General features: G+C 40.3%; 1 protein-coding gene across 12 annotated transcripts in view; it reads right to left on the reverse strand.

Annotated features, from left to right (window-relative positions):
• The window catches only part of sun1 (Sad1 and UNC84 domain containing 1), a 30,827-nt gene that overhangs the window by 8,498 nt on the left and 2,740 nt on the right, over nucleotides 1-19,589 (reverse strand). The window contains exons 1-11 of one of the 12 annotated variants that reach the window (XM_034893066.1): nucleotides 18,665-18,929; nucleotides 15,683-15,780; nucleotides 6,457-6,645; nucleotides 5,570-5,835; nucleotides 3,964-4,251; nucleotides 3,688-3,822; nucleotides 3,140-3,268; nucleotides 2,344-2,427; nucleotides 1,395-1,505; nucleotides 1,113-1,232; nucleotides 904-997 (exon numbers count right to left, since the gene is read on the reverse strand). In XM_034893066.1, coding sequence (XP_034748957.1) covers nucleotides 904-997; nucleotides 1,113-1,232; nucleotides 1,395-1,505; nucleotides 2,344-2,427; nucleotides 3,140-3,268; nucleotides 3,688-3,822; nucleotides 3,964-4,251; nucleotides 5,570-5,835; nucleotides 6,457-6,645; nucleotides 15,683-15,765 — 1,499 coding nt within the window. In that variant the 5' untranslated portion in view covers nucleotides 15,766-15,780; nucleotides 18,665-18,929. Of the gene's footprint in view, nucleotides 1-903; nucleotides 998-1,112; nucleotides 1,233-1,394; nucleotides 1,506-2,343; nucleotides 2,428-3,139; nucleotides 3,269-3,687; nucleotides 3,823-3,963; nucleotides 4,252-5,569; nucleotides 5,836-6,456; nucleotides 6,646-6,821; nucleotides 6,987-15,682; nucleotides 15,781-16,208; nucleotides 16,574-18,664; nucleotides 18,930-19,589 lie in introns of those variants that run through there. The other 11 variants (XM_034893062.1, XM_034893061.1, XM_034893064.1 and 8 more) reach the window with 11 other exon arrangements.

A 19,589-nucleotide genomic window follows, 5' to 3' on the forward strand; every position in this document is an offset into this window, starting at 1 on the left:
CCATTGTATTCATATAACACTATCTAAAGTGAATGACAGTGACTGCATGTTGCTTCCTCTAAATTTCAGGTTGTGGTGGACTAGCGGGGCCAGCTCGTTAATTTGAGAAATGGATCGGACCTGCATGTCACGCGCACTAGCAACAAACTGTTCATCCAAGAGCAATTAAATTATTGGAAATGGCGTTAGATCAGACAAAGACTTCTGTATTAGATTAGCGTTACGTTTCCAGCGTCGCGGCTCCGAACTGTAACGTTAGTTGGGACGGACTAATCCCTTGGATCTTTAGGCTAACTATATTAGCTTTAGCCTGGCTGTTAGCAGCTTTCTCCGGGGGGAAATGGCCGGGAGACGTTGTGATTATATTGCATTGATCAGGTGATTTAGTTCGTATTTGCAGCGAACATAAAACACTGGCTGCTGTAGCTTCACTGACTACCGATCGAAACTATGCGCATCACTGTGTCAGCGGCAGCTGCTGCCTACAATACTTTTCTACACAAGGAGAGCCTCACTTGGACGATAATAATCATGTCCAAGGAGAACGGAGGAAGTTTACTTTTCTGTCAAGCAGCAAAAAAATGATATCAACATCGCAACGTCCTGCGATGTGGCTGTCGCACATGCGCACATCGCGATGTTGTTGCTAAAACACATTATTGTTCAGCCTTGATTGTGAGCAGTGAGGGTGAACCAAAACTAATAGTGTTGTGGTCTGGACAGCAAAGCAATAAGCTGAACGTCATTATAAAGCTAAGCAGCTTCATTCATTCATTTGATACATTGTTATTACAAACAAAAGCCAAATTAATATTTTAAAAACAATGAACTATTTAAAATGTCAGATTCTAACTTCTGTGCGTGGCAACACCTGAAGAGAAATACAGGGGAAAGGGTTCTTACCGTGTCAGAAAGAAGACGTTGACGAGAGACATTAGAAACACCAGCTGGTACCATCCTGTTGCAAGAAACCACAGAAGTCCCCTGCCTGCATTCACTGGGCAGATTGAATAAATATTTTTAAAAACACATACAGACAAACACAATGACAACGAATTGCCAAAGAAAGAAAAAGAGAATTTCAAAAAAGATGAGAAAAAGCTGCCACGAACCTGGAGCTGCCAGGAGCATCCAGAACAGTGAGAGCAGCCTCTGCACCACTGTCCCAACCCCTGATCCCAACGCTTTGCCTGCACTTACCACACAGTAACCTGGCTGAAGGACAAAGTAACCTGGAAGACAAGGTGACAGAGGGAAACATTTAAACATATTAATGGCAGTATTAGTGGTTTACACCTAAAAAGAGGCTAAGTTATAGACGTATCAATACTAAACATATCCTCGTAACAGTATTTTTACAGGCTGTCATCAACACAAGTGAAGTTCTGGTTAACCTGCGTAAGCTAGGACGCTCCACAGTGCCCCCGCCAGGCGTCGAGGCCTGGAGGACTGTGTGAGGAGGACGGTGTGTGTCTCTGAATGTTGCTTCCCTTTACAGTCATCGCCTGTGTACGTCAGAATAATGGATGACAGGCAAACACAAAACACAAAGACAAAGGGCGTGTGAATGAATGACATTAAGATGGCTTACAAGCAAATAAAAAATTAATACAACTCTGCAAATAAGCAAAGCAACACAAATTAAAAAAGCCTAAATTGTAGGTTTGTAATAAAAAGACAATACAAGTGGTCAACTTGCATTTTGCACAATATGCAATATATTGTATGTGATGACAACATTAACAACTAAACATATGATAACATGCCTGTGGTCATTCCTCAGCTGTGGCACCCTGAATGAAAAATGTTTAAATTAACTTTGTTTCACTGTACTCATGTAGTTATCAGACTAATTTTCCTTGGTACTAGATATGTGCATTGCTTGTTTGTCTCTTATTTTTCTGTATTCTTTATATTTAAATTGTTTTTGTTCTTATTTAGGGAAAGGTCCACTACTTAATTTATTTTATCACATATGTTTATCTTATGTTATGTATACTATTTGTATAAGTGAAAAAAATTTTAGACAAAAACATCCAGTTATGTCAGGAATGATCATCATTTGTGTCAAGTTTTGGTGTCAAACTGGTCTTTTGAAACAGGTTTGAAGGACTAAAGAGAAGTATCTGCAGGTCAACGGGCAACAGGCTGCTGACTGGTTAAAGCAGTTCACACAACCTCTGCTCACTGGTCCTAACTAAGGTCACGCATATAATTAACTCCGTCAATCATGGCTACAACAAGAAAACGTTCCAAGTACGGAGAAAAAAAGAAACCGTGTGTGTGTGTGTGTGTGTGTGTGTGTGTGTGTGTGTGTGTGTGCGCGTGTGTGTGTGTGCTTACATAGGGAACCATTGAGTTTAAGATGTGAAGCATCTTCAGTCACCAGATCCTTCACATTCATGCTTCCACAGAAACTTGAGTGAGCTGCAACATACATACGACACATTTATTTACATAACAAAAACCACATTGTGTGAGAAGACGAAGTGACCGATCGATGAAGAAGAATAAAAGCTTGTCAACAGCGTGACGGCAGAGGAAATCAATGCCTTCATGAAGAAAATGAGAATCGAGGTGCATGGAAACACAGTGACAACTGATAGAAACAAAAGTAAAGAAATAGAAAGTTGTTGAAATTCTGCTGCAGCTGTAAAAGAACCAGCTTGAATCAGCAGTATACTGGAAAGAAAATGACCTTTTACAAATTGAAACTTGAAAGTAAGAGAGTTATCAATGAGGTGCCTTTTTAGTTCTGCTTGAGTATTTATTTAAGGGCAAATCTCACAACCTCATGGTGAAACAAAAGGTGAAACTCAGGTGATAGCTTTGTCCCAATTTAGGCAATAGTATTATGGGAGGCATGTACAGTTTTGCTATTTTTTTTTCTAGTATACTTCCTCCTTCAGAAATAGAAAGCAACAGTGTGAGAGTGAAGGCTGGAAGGGCCAAGAAAGAAACAGAGATTATAAGGAGATCCTTCAAAGTTAATTCAACTACACATATATCCTAATATGAGGCTTCTTAATCCTTCAACAAAAAAGTAAGAGTTTAGGAAAGTAGAGAAATGGCAAAGAAGGTTTATTAATACAAGAGCAGCAGGAGCAGGACCTTTGCCCTGTGTTGTTACGGCTGGTACCTTGTCCTTCATAGCCATTAGCCCTGTAGCCCATCATCCTGTGGAGAGTTGTCTGCTTTAGCAGCCACAGTTGGGACAAACTGGAGGACACAGCTTGTCTCATCGAGTCCGAAAACGACCCTAGTACACCTGGTGACACACCCGACCCATACAATCACTGTTAGTCAAATCACACAGTGGAGTTATATCTAGAGACAAAGTAATAAAAATCAAAATGGGTGATGCCATGATGGAAAAATTCACTTGAAGATACCCTAAGAGAAAAACAACAGGAAGCTATGGAAATCCCAATAAGAGGTAAGGTCATAAGGTTCCATGTAAAAGACATAGACCGTGACTCAGACAGAAACATTAAGAGTGATGATGAAAAGCCTGTTAGAGCAGAAAGTAGAGATTAAAAATTAGCCTAATATCCGTCAGATTCTCAATTTCCACAAGATCACTGAGAATCTCATTCTGAGTTTAGCGACTGTGGAAAAAAATCTCAAAGAAGAAATAGAGCATGATGGATAATTGATGAGGAGAAAAGAACCGCCCCTGTTGTATACCTTTTCCTGGAGGGCTCTTTGCCCTTGAACCCAGCCAGAGCACATTGTTGAAGAGCACGGTGACTAAGGACACTACGGGGGCCAGGGCTCGTTTGCTGTAACGCACACACGCGTTAGACATAGACACCAGGACACCTGGAGAGAGATATCACTACCAGTTACATTGTCATTATGACAACAAACTGGAGATTTCACCTTCCTGCTGTAGAAGGACATATGTGAGGGACAACACTTGAAATTGTCTAGCATTTCAAATATGACATGTACGTTTCTCACCTGTCTTGTTCTTTCGACTCCGGTCTCTGGAGTATATGCTTGTGAAAGGTGACGAGGAAGAGGAGGAGAAGAGGGCACCCGAGGAAGCTTCAGCCGCCTGAGATGATGATGATGATGATGATGATAATAATGATGATGATGAAGACCGTGTGATAGTGGAGTCCATCTTCGGAGAGTGAAAAGAGCAGTCTTTGCAGATGTAACCGTTGGAGAGTGAGCTATGGGACTTTGACGCGCTGGCATCGCCATTGACACTTGATGAACTGTGGTCATTGCCTGAGCTCCTCCCTGCGAAAGAGAACAGCCCATAAACACAAAAATAAGACTCAACCAAAAAACACTGTTAACGTCATGAAGACATTACTAAGCAAGTATGCAATAATTTAGAGCTCTTCAGCAGGAGGTCCTCTGAATTATTGCAAATGATTGTTTTGATCTGCTTCTTTTCTCGTCAACAATTTAAATATGGCTTAAGATACACATTTACAATGTATTATAAGCAAAGACAAATCTGCCTATTTGCAAAAAAATATTTAAAATAAATAAATGAATAAATAAATAAATAAATAAATAATGTACGCATTGATGATAAGCTTACTGACCTACGGTAGCCACTGATGTAGCCATCCACAGATACAGTTATGCTTAAGGCTTCACTGTTAATAAAACACTGTTTATAAAATAAATTAATTTGTCAACAACAATGATTTTAAAATGGCTTAGTATTGAATGCACCATGAAAAAGGTTTGTTTAAAGGCTTTAGGCCACCCTACATGTTTTTGTATAACAATGCATTGTATTTTGTATGTTTGTCATAGCTTAAAAGAAGTGCAATAGTTCCCTCTTATATGTAGTGTTTGAAGTACAAGTATAAAGTAGAATAAAATTAAAAGTATAAGTAAGTATCAGGTATACAAGTCTAGCTTTTACATAACACATATTTCTAAGCATCAAAAACAATCACAGTGTTAAATGTTATAAGGGTCTATATTACTTACACATGTTTTCATTTCATTTCATTAATAGTTTGAGAGACATAATAGCACAGTAACAGTAATTATCCTTCACACTTTATTTAACATGTTAAAAATATTGACCATTTAATAGGCTAGATAACCTGTAACAACCATTTTCATTTCTATTGCAGCATTCCATTATTACTATCCTAGCTTTGTTTTAATAACTTTTGTTATTGATAACATTTTGCATTCTACAGCACCTTTTTTTGCTATGCAGATCCAGAGTTTAATGTTATCTCATTATATACTTCAGCCTTGATTAATTACTTTCTTGCTACTAATTAAGAAATAGTTGGTCAACAACGCTACAGTAGAGAACAGAATGAATGAAACTTGCTTTGTGATGAAGGCCAAATGAATCACTCAAACACTCAAACACAGTGGGGGAACTCTACAGCAGACAGAAGACCCTTTAGATAATGTCAATAACCAAGAATAACTGACAGAATAAACAACTTCAAAATTAAACCAATTTACTTGTTTTTAAAGGAAAACATAAAAAGTTGTTCACCCCTCATGGTGGAATTGAATTAAACATTCTCAAATAGTTTACAAATTTTTGGAATGCACATTTTCAACAACTGACCCCAGTGTCCATCCACAGAAGTCGAGGTGGTGGTTGTGGTGATGGTGCGTTGTCTCAGATTGGACTGGTCCACGATGGAAGTGAGCAAAGAGGTCTCAGCTGCTGTGTTAGCTTCCTGAATGACGCTGCTCCTGCTGCTGCTGCTGTTGTTGTTAATTGGAGTATTGGCGGCTGAGAAGGAGAGGGTTTTCCTCGGTGTGTTGACTTGGCTCAAGGATAAAGACAGGGAGCTGGAACTTGACTGCTGCTTTTTGCTCCGCAGCGTCCTGGGAGAGCACAGATAGGAAACAGGCAGAGGTGTGAGTTTTGTTGCATGTATACGAGTATGACAGGCATGTTGGGACTACTACAAATTGTTGTACAGTAGGGTCTGTCCATATACCCACACTATCAGCCTTGAGCATTTCTGTGCACGCTCACGTGAGCGTCAGGTAGCCAAGTTGTCGGTTAAAATTCCAAAACTCAGTTAACCAACAATGGAAGCACACTTTTCCTAACAACCCTTCAAAGCAGTATTCAGGGATAAGTGTGTCCCACATTTCACTACAGTCTGCTGTACAACATCTGTCCAGCTATTGCTGGCAATACGCCTATAGGCAATTTTATAATTATCACTCAATATTAACAATATAATAACTCTATTTTTCTTAATGACACAGATAGAATGATATTGCATATATGACATTGTTAACAAAAATACTAAACATTTCCTATTTTCAATCATTTAGAAAAAAATCTTGCTTTCTTAAAAAGAATGTAGAAGGGAAGAAAAGTTAATGCAAATTATGCATGTTTTGTCTCTTTTCTATACAGAGCTATGTGCTTCTCACTTAATTTAATTGCTTTATTAGCTGTGTGGGAGTGTTAGTAGCCATTGCTAGTCTCACCGTGTCTCTCTCCTGGTGTTGGTGTAGCTGCTGCTGTGGTTCTGGGAGTAATCAGCCAGGCTCTCGTTGCCATAGTGACCACCACCTGTCTGCAAGCGCAGGCTCCGCCGTGACATCCTGGGCGAATCGTACACGGCAGCAATCTGGTGCTCCTTCTCAAAATCTAACGCTGCTGTGGAGTAGCTGGAGCTGAGAGACAAGAGTAAAGAGAGGAGCAGAAAAAGCGGGAAAGTAAGAAAGTGGGGGAGAAAAAAAAGTTTGGATGAAAGGAGGTGTTGCAAGACAGATAATCATAGGGAGGGAAGTTTGTAATGTCTGCTGCACAAAAATTAATTTGGAGACAACCAGCTTTGGGCAACTCCAACCTCAAATCAATACTCAACAGGGAAATCATGCATATTTCCTGATGTGTGCGATCTTCAGTGAGGCTTCCTTTTAAAAACAAAAACAAACAAAACACAGGAACAGATCGTCCGTTTAGAAAGCTGTGATGCAGTTGATTCCCTGCAACTGGCAGTGGGCCTAACAGGAAGTGACTCACTCACGAGGGAGGGAGAAAACAAGAAAAATAATGTGACAATGTGTTTCTGAATGTCAAATTGGAAAACAACAAATTGCCAGATAAACATCCCAAAGTATGCAAGTAGGCTGAAAGGAAAAAAAAAAAAAAAAAGATTCTATTCTACTCACTGCAATCCAAAGCCAGCAGTAAGTGGAAACACACCATGAATGTTGTAAATTTGGACTTTGCCATGCGTTGTGCAGCTGTGACTCACTGGGCCACACCCACCTGGCAGGCAGAGTCAAGGCTAACATTCACACATGACTAACAGGCAACAGGGCACCAGTTGCAAAATTCAGCAGAGCCATATTAAAAACAACTTTTATAATTTCTCTTAGCTGCAAACTAACAAATAAAGCATACAAATATTACAACTATGCCCTCTTTCTCTACAGTAGTAAAGCAAGTACAGTTTCAGAGGCAACATAACATCAATCTTTTATAAAATATGAGTTTGTGTTTAATAGCTTACAATATTGTGTGATCAAAAACAACAACAACAAAACTGAAACGAGCTGACCACGCTGCGCTTTGCAAACTGTGGACACTCCTCAGAATGTGGCTCAACTAGGTCAGACAGAATTAATCCTCAGACATGCATGGGAGGGTGGAGGAAAGGAGGGGCAAAGCACTTTATCTGTCACTAGAGGACAGAAAATAAACTTCCTGTTAGACGCTTGAAAAGGAGGGACCTTCCCTGTTAAGAGTTGCTTGGTTTAAGGCACAAGCAGTCGGCCAGTGGCCCTTGCAAAGCAGTAATTATATCAACGCAGTTTTGCACACAGGACAAACTACACTGAACAATATCACCAATGGATACATGCATGGTTACTGTACAGAGCATTTTGCTCTCTGGCCCTCCCTCCGGCTTTAAACCTTTTTTTAACAGACTACACACTGAGAGAGAGCCAATTATGTGCTTTTGTCCTCGTTCTGCTTCCTGCTCCAACAGGCTTTTCTCTGAACACATGACCAGGGCAGCACCTCTCCCTCCGTATCCCGTTGGTCTGAAATTCACCAGAGCTAGTGTCTCCTGTTAAGCATTAGTCGAGGGGAATTACCGTAAGTACATGTTTAGGACCAGAACGTTTGTTCACATGTGTTTATATTCATTAAATTTTAGTTTACTAGATCCACACCACACTTCTATTTGTACCAAAAGTAGCAAACTATTATCATCTTTTTAGTTTAACTACACTTTCCGGATGTCTTTCTGTCTGGACATCTTTGACAGGAAAGATTAATCAACGCATGTGGAGTGTCGGTGAAATTTAGTTTAAAACAACACAAAACTGTCCAAACCCATGTCCATGTGTCCATGTGTCCATGTGTTTAACGGAGCTATTCCAGTCACATACCTAGCAAACAAATCTCACCCAGAAGGTAGTATTTATTGATGGCACTAACAAGCTCACTAAATCATTTAAAATGGGCAGTATGGTATGAAGACCAAAAAAAGTACATTAGTGCTACCTGCTTAAGCAAGTCAAGCTAGCAATACCTATGCATGACGTGATAAATTCAATTTGTTTTGGCTGTTGTTGGATTTTGTTTTATGTTAACCAACATTCATACCAACGGTTACTTCATGTGCAATTGAAAATATAAAGCAAAATGTAGCTTAAAAGGAATCATCAACTGTTACAAATGTATCTGTGTATCACACTATGTATCTCTATATGCATGTACTAAATTGCCTGAAGGATAGTTAACAGTGCCAATAATAACCAGAACAAGGGGCCATGCTAGGACAGATGAGCAGAAAGGTAAAGTACAGTCACTGTGGCTTCCTGAAGTAGAGAACATGGGGATCATTGAGGAGACACTCTCAGGGTGTACTTGAACACAGGAGGGCTGGAAATCCAGAGAACAATCAACTGTCCATCACGATGTACGTCGCTGCTTGTCAGACTCAAATTTGAAATTCAAATGTTGCAAAATAGCAGCGGGGCAGTGCAGTGCAGTTTTTGCGTTGAATGCAGAGTATATATTTATTCGAGTGGGTCAACTGACCGAACGAGCACTTAACATAATATTTTATTAACAAACCTCACAGTTGCAATATACAGCTGCAGAGTTCCTGGGTGTTTCCACCTTATATTCTGCGCCAACAAACAACTGCACTTAAAAAAAAACAACGCATGAAAACATAGTTTATCATACCAGAGCGTAATGGTTCAGGTGGATTCATTGATAATGTCACTAACTGGGAGCCTGGGGGATTGAAGCCCCAGGGCATGGCAAGGTGTGTCTATGTGTGAGAAAGTAAAAAAACTTGTCTGTGTAGCCTACAGCCAGACACACCTTCTGCTCTACCTGGCCACAGAGTTCCATAGATCCTTATTTGTACAACACAACCACTCTTTTCAGTTGTTCCAGGAATCCAAATTAATCTGTGTGCCACTCTCTCTCCCAGGTGGCTCCCACGGCTCACATCAATGATACAAATAGAGACGGACACTGTGCTTTCAGAACTAAGGAAAGAAGACACAGATGAAGAGACAGACGAGAGCTGCCATCCATGGGGGGCCTCTACACCCTGCAGTGCAGGAAGAAAGCAAAAAGGATAATAAAAGACGCAAACCACCACAAACCGCTCTGCCTGCTGCAATCCGTGATTAACACACATGATCAATAAATAACTTTGAACCTTAGACATACAGTATGGAGAAAGAAGACACTTCCATCCTGATTCCTGACATTCAGCTTCCTGGATTCTCTCCTTACATAACACTTTAGCATTGATACTCTTCCCACACTCAGTGGGCACAGCTGGCTTTCTTACAACACACAACTACACAGAGCATCAGATCAGACGGGATTCTACAATTTGCTAGCTTTGGTTTTGCTTTTATGCTATTTAGCACATGTTCTTATGCACAGCAACATGCAGTGAGCAAGGTAATAATTCAAATAAATGGTCAAGTACCGAGATTCAGGTGCATTTCATAAACTACGTACCAAATAAAAAACTGTCAGTTGATTATTCAAACACATGTTTCTTTTACAACAGTAAGCTGAATAACTAGTTTTCACTAATTTCTGACATTTTATAAACAAATTTTCCAATAAGTAAACAGAATGTGGATTGCTCAAACATGAAAATAAGTTGAGTTTACTGAATCAGGTTAGCTCTACAAAACAAGAATTTTATCTCATGTATGCTACATATTAGAACAATATGATCTATGTCCTGCTTAAGAAAAATGTGTATATTACTACAAGGTGCACACACACACACATACTGGTTTCAGATCTTCCAGACAGCCTCAGGACTGGGTGACTGGATCTTTGCCATTCATCCAGGCGTAAATGTAACATGATGAATGTGTTTGCATCATTGGGAAACTATCTGCCCGTAGGGAAGCACCCTAACTTAAGTGCCAACTTTTACTTTACATCAGGATAGAATGACAGAGAGACAACAAGAGACTACCAAAATCAGTAAACCTGCTTGTCATCATTTCTTTCAGATTTAGGCCGAGAGCCGCAGAAGATGAATTCCTCAATGACAGAGACAAAAAGTAACTCTAGTAACTTCACTTCTGCTTAGTCTACACCTCCAGTTTGGTTTGCTGTGCCACCCACCCACATTCTGCCTGCTTCACAGTGGGTATGCAAAAAGTGAGCTTCCATCACAAAGCATACAGAGTGGACACGATGAGACACCAAGTTTACATGCAAGGACACGGATTTGGTAGTGTATATTATTATTTACTTATAGCTTTTAGGGCTGCAGCTAAAGAATATTTTCTTTGTTTTCATCTCCATATCATTTTCTAGATTAACCGATGAATTGCTTGGTAAATAAAATCTTCAAAAACTATTCCATACAAATTTCTAAAGACCAAAGGGGATTCCTTCAAATCACCGTTGTTTTTCTAAAGCTATTCAGTTTAGTTTATAAAAAAAAGAAGAAGAAAAAGAAGGAAAAACATATTTAAAAATTAAAAAAAGTAATTACATTGTGTTTCTAAATCTGCTTTAACATATTTATTATAATACACACACACACACCTAAGAAATTATAGAAACCTCGTGGGTCGTAAATCTCAAAACCGCAAGTGTGGTCACAAAAGCTGTGTCAGATGCTTGCTTAAAGTCTATATCTTGACACACACTCACAAGAAACCAGTTTTCACAAGACAAGGGGGCGTGTTGTTTGGAATGAAAGTCTTACGAGCAAAAACTGCCACTCACAGTTGCTGTCTGAAAAACATTTGTTGTTTAGCCGTGAGTAGGTACTGCATCTTGGGTGAGACTACTCAGAGATTCTTGTTCTACCATGTGTGACAGATGAAAAGAAAACACAATTGTATGTTAGCAAATGTAAAAACAGCCGGGAGCCTGAACTGCCATCTCAAAAAATTGAATTTGTTTGTTTGGCTCTTCAATCACATTTTAACTACATCAATTAGTTGTTCTCCCTCCTCGCTGATACACAGCCCAGAATGTGATATGGGAATAGTGCAAGCACAAGCAAATATGCTTCTAAATCTTGATCATGGGTTAGAACACTGCCAACAACAAATACTTTTAGAGACTTGGGTTGCTGTAATTTGGCTGAAGTAAACAAAAGTACTGTATCACCCAATCCCAACAGTTCATTTTTCTCCTCCCAGCTACACAGTGGGACCATGCTGTGTTTACTGAAAGAAAACTGCACACATTTTCCCTTCTGAAATTCAGCTGTGAGAGAAATGCCAAATCAGGAGACAAACTCTGCCTTTCAGTTTCCCTAAACCGTTACAGAATGTCTTTTCCCCTGTGGTGCTAAGGCCAATATTTACCAGAGGCAAGGAACGGGGAATCTGGGACCCAGTGATGAGCCTTCAAATTTCCATCCAACTATCTCTGGGTGGGTAGGATTTAGCACTGTGGTGACAATCGTTCCAGCCCACCCTCACTTTCCCTCCCACTGAAACCACTTTCCTTCTGGCCCACTCTCTCTCTCTATTTCCGTGTGTGATGTCCTTCGCTCGCCACGTTATAGCACTATACTAGGGCCATTTCAGGCTGCTGTGGTTGCCATGGGAAACACTTAAACAGCTCCCTGGCTCAAGAGAGACTGAGCAATAGCAGAGGCTGGACATACAGCATTTCCGACAGATGCTGTAACACAAATGAACACTAACCTAGCTGATGCAGAAACAGAAACGCTTCCGATGCCTGAAATAACTTCACATATGCTTTATGCATACAGGAGACATCTTCAGAGTCGTGACAGTTTAAATGGAAAGCAACAGTTATGGAAATGTCACAATGTGTTTTTGGGGTCTAACACTCAAAAAGGAATTGCTATGGCACGTGTTGACTCCAGCTGCTGTCATTTGCTTGCTTGGCACTTGACCAGTGGCACATGTACAAAAGTACACTCCAGATGTCAGAACAACTGTGACAGCAGCACCTGTCCAACAGACATCCCCGAACCTCGTCTTGCAGAGCGTGACTTGCATATGAAAGGACTAACTGTATTGTATATGCTCGCTATTAGAATAATGTTCAACTAAAAATTAATGGTTTAAAAATGTAATTCATAGTCTTAATAGAAATGCAGTTTCCACTAGGTTTAGGATGTTTGGATTTATACAGATTTTTGTGAGGATGTTAGGTTGAATTTGTACGTTTTATACCTCTTATACATTTATCTTTTACATATTTCATCTGCTGCTGTTCCCAGACAGCCACATACAGAATCAGATGACTCGATCAGTGCTGCTGCTTCTACAGTCATAGTTCAACTGTGACTTGTGGGGATAAAACACTCCAGCCAGAGGCCCCAGCCCGACTGACCCACTTCCACCATTACACAATATGAGGGGTCTGAATCGGAGTCCATACACAGTCACACCAAACAGCTCAATGCTCGATGACAGAGTGTAAAGAACCACTGTACCACTTTCCAACTGGGATACAAATCACAAAGCTTTATCAATACTTCAATTCAGACCTCTTTTTGCCAATGATGGTGTATCAGAGAGCTGGTATTTGTCTGTGTAAATGTATGGCTATTGCAAAGCCCTTCCATGGGTGTTAGTATTTTTTGTCCATAAGCTTCACTAAGAATTTTATATTGTTCTTTAACAAGCCTTATATTATTTTTAGGGAAATATGACCAGTTTTCAAAAGGAAGGGTTAACATTTTCAAAATGTTAGATCATGATTATATTAATAAGTAGATTTCAATTACATTTAAATTCCAGAATGTAATGTGAAACTGATGAACTGATGATTAAACTGAAAAACAGAAGCTCAAAAATTAAAGGTTTGCTAAATCTATATGTATTCTTTATGACCCGTGAATGGAAAGTGTGTCTTCAAATCCCTCATTGTACAATACAAGCTTTTCATATCTTTAATACGACACCGATCATTGGTCAAACAAGATTACACGCTATGAAAACTGAAATCACTGAATCAGTCCAGTAAAGGAGGAGAGTAAGAGCAACTGTGAGGAAGTGAAAGCATTGAAACCTCCCAATTCACTAATATAAACCTTATGGGGTTATACTGTAGATCTAGTCATAAAAGTGTTTCCCTCACCGTATTTACAATATTCATTAAATCAATTCAAGGTAGGTGGTCCAAGTTGTAAGGGTCTCTCCCTGGTATGTGGACGAAAACAGACCGTGATTGGCTAGCCTCCTCCCCCTCTTGGACCATTCAATGGCACAAAACTTGTCGCTGCCCTTTTGAGTTTTGACAACAGATGGGCCAACGGTTTCTGTCACCTGACTCCGTCCGTCTCTTCACTGCTCTCTTGTATTCACTGTAGGCCACAGACAAGCTCGGAGGTCTCCACACAATCAGCAGTCAGACTCTCTGATGGGTCATATTTCTAAACTTTGACTAAGCAGCAAATATAACATTTACTGTCTGGCTGTCCTGCAATCTACTTTGTATAAAAGCTAGGATAAAGACACGTAACCACCTTCAGTAAGCGCATTTAAATTAAAAAAAATTACAATTAGTTTTTCCAGGAGACCCGAGAATCACTCAGCTGCAGTCCACACAGGCTAAGAAAAACTACAGATCTCTCAACTAGCTAGTCGAGAAGTATAAACTATTAGCCTAATCCTGGGATCAGGGCCAAGGTTGTGACTGTGAGGTTCATTAATAGATTCTCAGCTGACTGCATTCAAAGGAACACGATTAGCTTGTTCCAGCCTTTCGTCTACCTAGTACCTGGCAGATTCCAGGGGGGTGTCAAATAAGCTTTTGTACTTTCATCTTGCTTTCCCCCAGTCCAGTGTGACTCATAAAACAAGTTTTCACATTACTGGAATGCACTTTGTATGCTACAAAGCTGTCTTGAAATCATGAGGACGTTGAAGTTTTGTTTGCCATTTGCTTTACCATTTATGTCATGATACAATCAGCATAGAGATAGTCTACATGAAACACCCATACAGGCAAATTCCCACTGCGCATCAATCAATCCTAAAAGCTATAAAAAATATAAAAGCTGCCGACATCCTGTATAAAATATAGAATGCAACAAATACACATAAAGTGATATAATTACAACTTAGAGCCTACACTTGTTCAGTTGAAAGGGAGAGCGCGGTTTCTTAAAATACTTTTTTACACTCTCAACGATGGAAGGCCTCTGCTGCCGAAAGTCATGCAGTAACTCTTCAGTTCGCCAAAGTCAGAAAGTGAGTTAAGCATGGGGCAGGGTGATATTTCATTCCCTGACCTACACACCCTTTCTCTGTTCCAAGAGCTGCCGACACCAACGGTGACAGCACTGAAGACAACAGCATTCCTCCACATGCACAGACTTTTCTGGTGAGGCGTCAACCACACCTACAGTATGAGCTGTGATGAGGAGCCCGAAAAAGAATGCATGGGTGAAGAGTGTGACGGGAGAGGTTGGTGTTACAGGTGTGGTGTGTACTGTAAATCCTAAAACTGACTGTAACTTCTCAAAAGCTGAAAAAAAAAATATAAAGTTGGCACTGCAAATCTACAATATATAGTAAAAGTTCCACAATCTCTATCACAAACACACACACAAACACGCACGCGCACGCAAACACACACGGCTGAGTCATCAAAACCACAGGATTTTTTGGGGCATTTAGAAAAAAAAGTAACTGAGTTACAAAACCTCTGCAAGTATATAAAAAAAAATTCCTCTGAAAAGTTAAAAAACAATGCAATCAAAGAAAATACACATTTCAAACATGTAATGCTGTAATTGTAACCAATTTTCAAAATAACTGGGAAACAACTATCAAAGCAAGCTGCTTTCTAAGAACAACATACAGTCGGCTCACTGCTCATGCAGGTTTTTTCTTTCTGCGGTGAACCAGCAGTGAATGTAAAACAACCTCTGGCATAATCTGGCAATTATTTTACACTGACAAAGACATGAGTTAACTGACAGTTATTACAATAGCATTAAGGTTGACAGAGCTTAATGGCATACTATGTTCAGGGGGAAACAATACCAAAGCAAAGGGAATATCGAGTAGGTGGTTGAAACTACGTACACTTGCAAAGCTTCGATTAAAATGCAACAGCAGGGTCTCAAAGACCTTTCCGCTTCTTTCGCTGAGATGCCCGGAATCCCAAATGACAGGCAAGGTGTAACTGAAACGCCATGGGCCAGACTGCTTAACGCTGCAGCCAGTGTGTCGCAACACAGCATTGTCTCACCTGAGAGAGTAGGTATAGCCGGTGTTCTCCGGAGCACACTGTGGCGGCGTATATGTGTGCAGTTGCGAAAAATCCATGGTCATTCTTCTTTGTTTAGACTGCAAGAATCAGGATGCAAGGGATAGGATTATTTAAGCCAAGGTTGACATGGTGGAGGGGAACAAACTAACTACCATTCATACTCACAAAAAAGCATGCATTCCTTGTTCAGCCTGTCTCTTGCAGACAAATGAGTTCCTTCTAATGAGCTTACATTCTGCCACTGTGTAAGAAGATAATTTACCAATTTAATATGTATTTTAGTCTAAAAAACACATTAAAACAGGTAAATTCCCTGCTTCTTCCCAAATCAATTCTAGCACCATTCATTGGGCTGCTCTACAAGAATACTCCACTGGTTACTGCTCCACCCTACAAATAATGTCAGAAAGCCCAGCAGGCCCTAATGAGAGCTGCTGGACATTCCTTTTCCACAGGAACACAACAACGCTACTGTGGTTCTGACAGTGGACAAGAGTTGGCCAACCTCTTCCTGCATGTCGACTCCGGCTGGTTGTGGACGTAGAAAACAAACGCCAGTGAAGCGGTTATAAATAACTTGTGTCTTCTCCTCCGGTCCGAAAGTGAGGAGAATGGCTGGTAGAGACAGGACAGACAGAATGACGATCCTCACTCCTGTTCCATTAAGTAGACTCCTCACCAGGACAGCTACTCCTACAGAGGGTGCCTGGGTAAGCTCCCCGCACATCAAGAACAGTATTATGAAACCAAGTAAAACAGCAAGGGGTGGGGCTGAGTTTTAGGCAATGGGCGGGAAACAACTGCTCCGAGGGTTGAGCTTCTCACAGGGAAATTTGCATTATGTGAACATGCTGTGCAAATTCAGTTACAATCATACACACAGCAGCTGCTGGTTTATTGGGTAAAATTAGATCAAACTAACGCAGTATGCTAAAGGCCTGCACGATTCGCTGAAGAATATGAATAACTATTTTTTAGCTTAGAATTGATATCATGATTCTCTGCCACAATTTTTTTTCTCATGAAGCATAATGTTTATCGCACACACGAACCATGACAAAAACAAAACAAATTGGCAGTACCAAACATAGATTGTTTTCGGGACCTATGGCACATTGCGCATCACCACAGGCCTGTAAACATAGAGGCTTCACTGAAGAGAAGGGAGAGGATTGCAGCACTTCGGGCACTTTTAAACCTATTTCATACAGTCTATGGTTAAAACTCTCAGAAGAAAGCAGTAGTATTTGTCAAGCAGTCGGCTCGTAAACAGGGTGAATTGAGATCACGGTTTTATAAGGATTAAATCGTGCAGGCCTTGTCTGCTATAAACCCAGACTTCACTAAGGATATGTTATATACGTTTTGTTTAAACTGTTTTAAAGAGGTGTGTTTTTTCATGGTCATTTTGAGGCTGGAGTTTGGGTTGCTGAGGTGTTTCTATTATTTTGTTCTCCCCAGTGTTAATCAGTCACCATAGGTTAAACTAGTGATTCCCAATGTAGGGGTCGAGCCCCTTTAAAAGGGATAAAGATAAATCTGGGAGAGAAAAAAATACACACATTTGGGTTAACTTGACGCTACTCTTCTGTACTACATGTGAGAAGATATGATTTATTACAGGACTTTTGTATTAAATTGCATTGGATTTAGCCAGGTGCACCTCATTAACTGTAATAAACTGGCCGTTAGATGTATATTGTCAGCCAAACGGCATAGCATACTTTTAGGCAGTAAGTTATGAAAAGGTAAAATTTACATGAGTCTTGCAAGTTTATTTAAGGGTTTAACCCTTGCTCTATCAAACATAAAGAATACAATAACTCTCCGACTGTTTGATTTGGCCTTTGTGGTCATAACAAGCTCAACCATGCTGCATACCAATCTATGTGGCCAAAACTTCCTCATACATACCGTGCAAGGTCACTCTACCCCAAGTTCTGAGTGAATGCAACAACTAAGCGGAAAAACAGATGGCTTTCCTAAAATCTGCCTCCAAAATCTTGACCCATAATCCAAGTCTCCAAGCCAAAAAGACGGATAAACAGAAACAAATATCCAAAAGCCAAGGGGACTACTTAATTCAGCCAGGATTAGTTTTATTTTGACTATTTGACTGGTGCAATGGATTATAGTGCCAGCACTGAATGTGGACACTCCAAAGTTAAATACCAGCCTCCAACCGACATTAACTGTGCTACAACTACTGCAGAATTGAGAATAAGGAGTGTGGTGTAATGCAGGCGTTCTTAATAAAGAACAATTGATTTTCATTTTAGCATGTGACTGAATCTTTTCTAAAATATTATAGCATTTAATCCTTGAGCTCATAATTCAAGAGACAGGTTCAACAAACACAGAGCATGCGTTCATCCTCCAAACACGCAGCAACAGTCAGAAACATGCTACAGAGTGACACCATTCCCACCGTGCGGTTTGTCTCCTGGCACGTTTGTTTTGCTGGCTCCTTTACGCAAAACCACCTGCGACGAAGAGTGCGAACTACAGTCCTGACTAGGCCAGCTACTGTCAAAACATTGGTCTAGATCGGCGCCGTTAAAACACATATGTAGTCTAATAATAACTGCACATAGAGTCCGGTCAAATGACATATAAGCCCAGATACATTCTCACATTGCCCAATGCTAAATTTAGACGACATGTATTTAGACAACCGTCCCTCGCGAAAGCACACAGGCATGAGCAACGAAGAACTGTTCCCATTTCTAATCATACAGATTAATTTAACAATACGCAGTCAATACAAGCACTTTTAGCGACGGATTACACATGTAATGTCTGATTATGTCGCAGATGTGTAAACATCACCCAAGAACATAAGGCCTGAGATCGCGTTGGTATCGGGTAAAGGAGCTCAGCAAGACAACACATCCACAACAGAAAATTGTAGCCACACTAACGTAAAGGATATTATTAGGCTTTACTAGCCTGTCAACTTGCCAGGGTGGTTCGAGTCCATGTATGTTATTATTCTTTAAGAGCGTAATCCGAAGGAAAAAGACCCGCACATTACTATCACGAAAGATGCGCAAACTTCTGCCAGCATCCCGAAGCACGGAGACGCAAAGGTGATTTATTACTGCGGACCCACAGATGCTAAACGTTATTTTTCCTGGTAGAAAAACACAAAAGTTTGCAAGTAGCTTGAGTGTTATGCTAGTGCACAACAAGCAGACTTCCAAAATGGCTTCCCGGGCGTAACAAAGCCAGAAGGATCGCTGCTGAGCAGATCCTCCCACTCCCGGACCCTCTGTTGTGGGCCAGGGCGCACACTTTAAATCTATTGGCGGACAGCAGCACTGGCGCAACGGCAGCCCCGGCCCGCTGCTGGAGCTCCGCGCAGTAGACGGATCTCACTGTTGTTCAGTCGACATTGAACCCCCGAAGGGAGCTTCAAATTAAACTGAATGCCCACCGAATCATATCTGCTATCAAAACAACCATGAACCCATTTTTGATATCATGCTATATACTAACTAGTGACGTGTTATTATAAATAATAATGTCTATTATAATATATAATGCCTATGTCCTACTTAATTAGCTGACGTACAGTACATCCCACCAAAGTTCATCCAATGAACACAAGAAGGATCATTTGTCTTAAATGACCCCAATACCATAACAATAATAATATAATAATAATAATAATAATAATAATAATAATATAAAAAAGAAATATGTTAATCCCAACGGAATTAATTAATATCTCGCAAACAATTTTGGTTATTGCTCTTAATAATTTATGTTAAGTGTGAAATCAAAGATGGAAAGCCAGTGCTGTAATCTGCCACATTTCACTGCATTAACCTAGTCAGGGATTTTAAAATCCTGAGGTCCATCAGGTCAATACCCCCCCACCCCC

This window comes from Etheostoma cragini, chromosome 15 (genome assembly GCF_013103735.1).
Source record: "Etheostoma cragini isolate CJK2018 chromosome 15, CSU_Ecrag_1.0, whole genome shotgun sequence".
NCBI lineage: Eukaryota > Metazoa > Chordata > Actinopteri > Perciformes > Percidae > Etheostoma > Etheostoma cragini.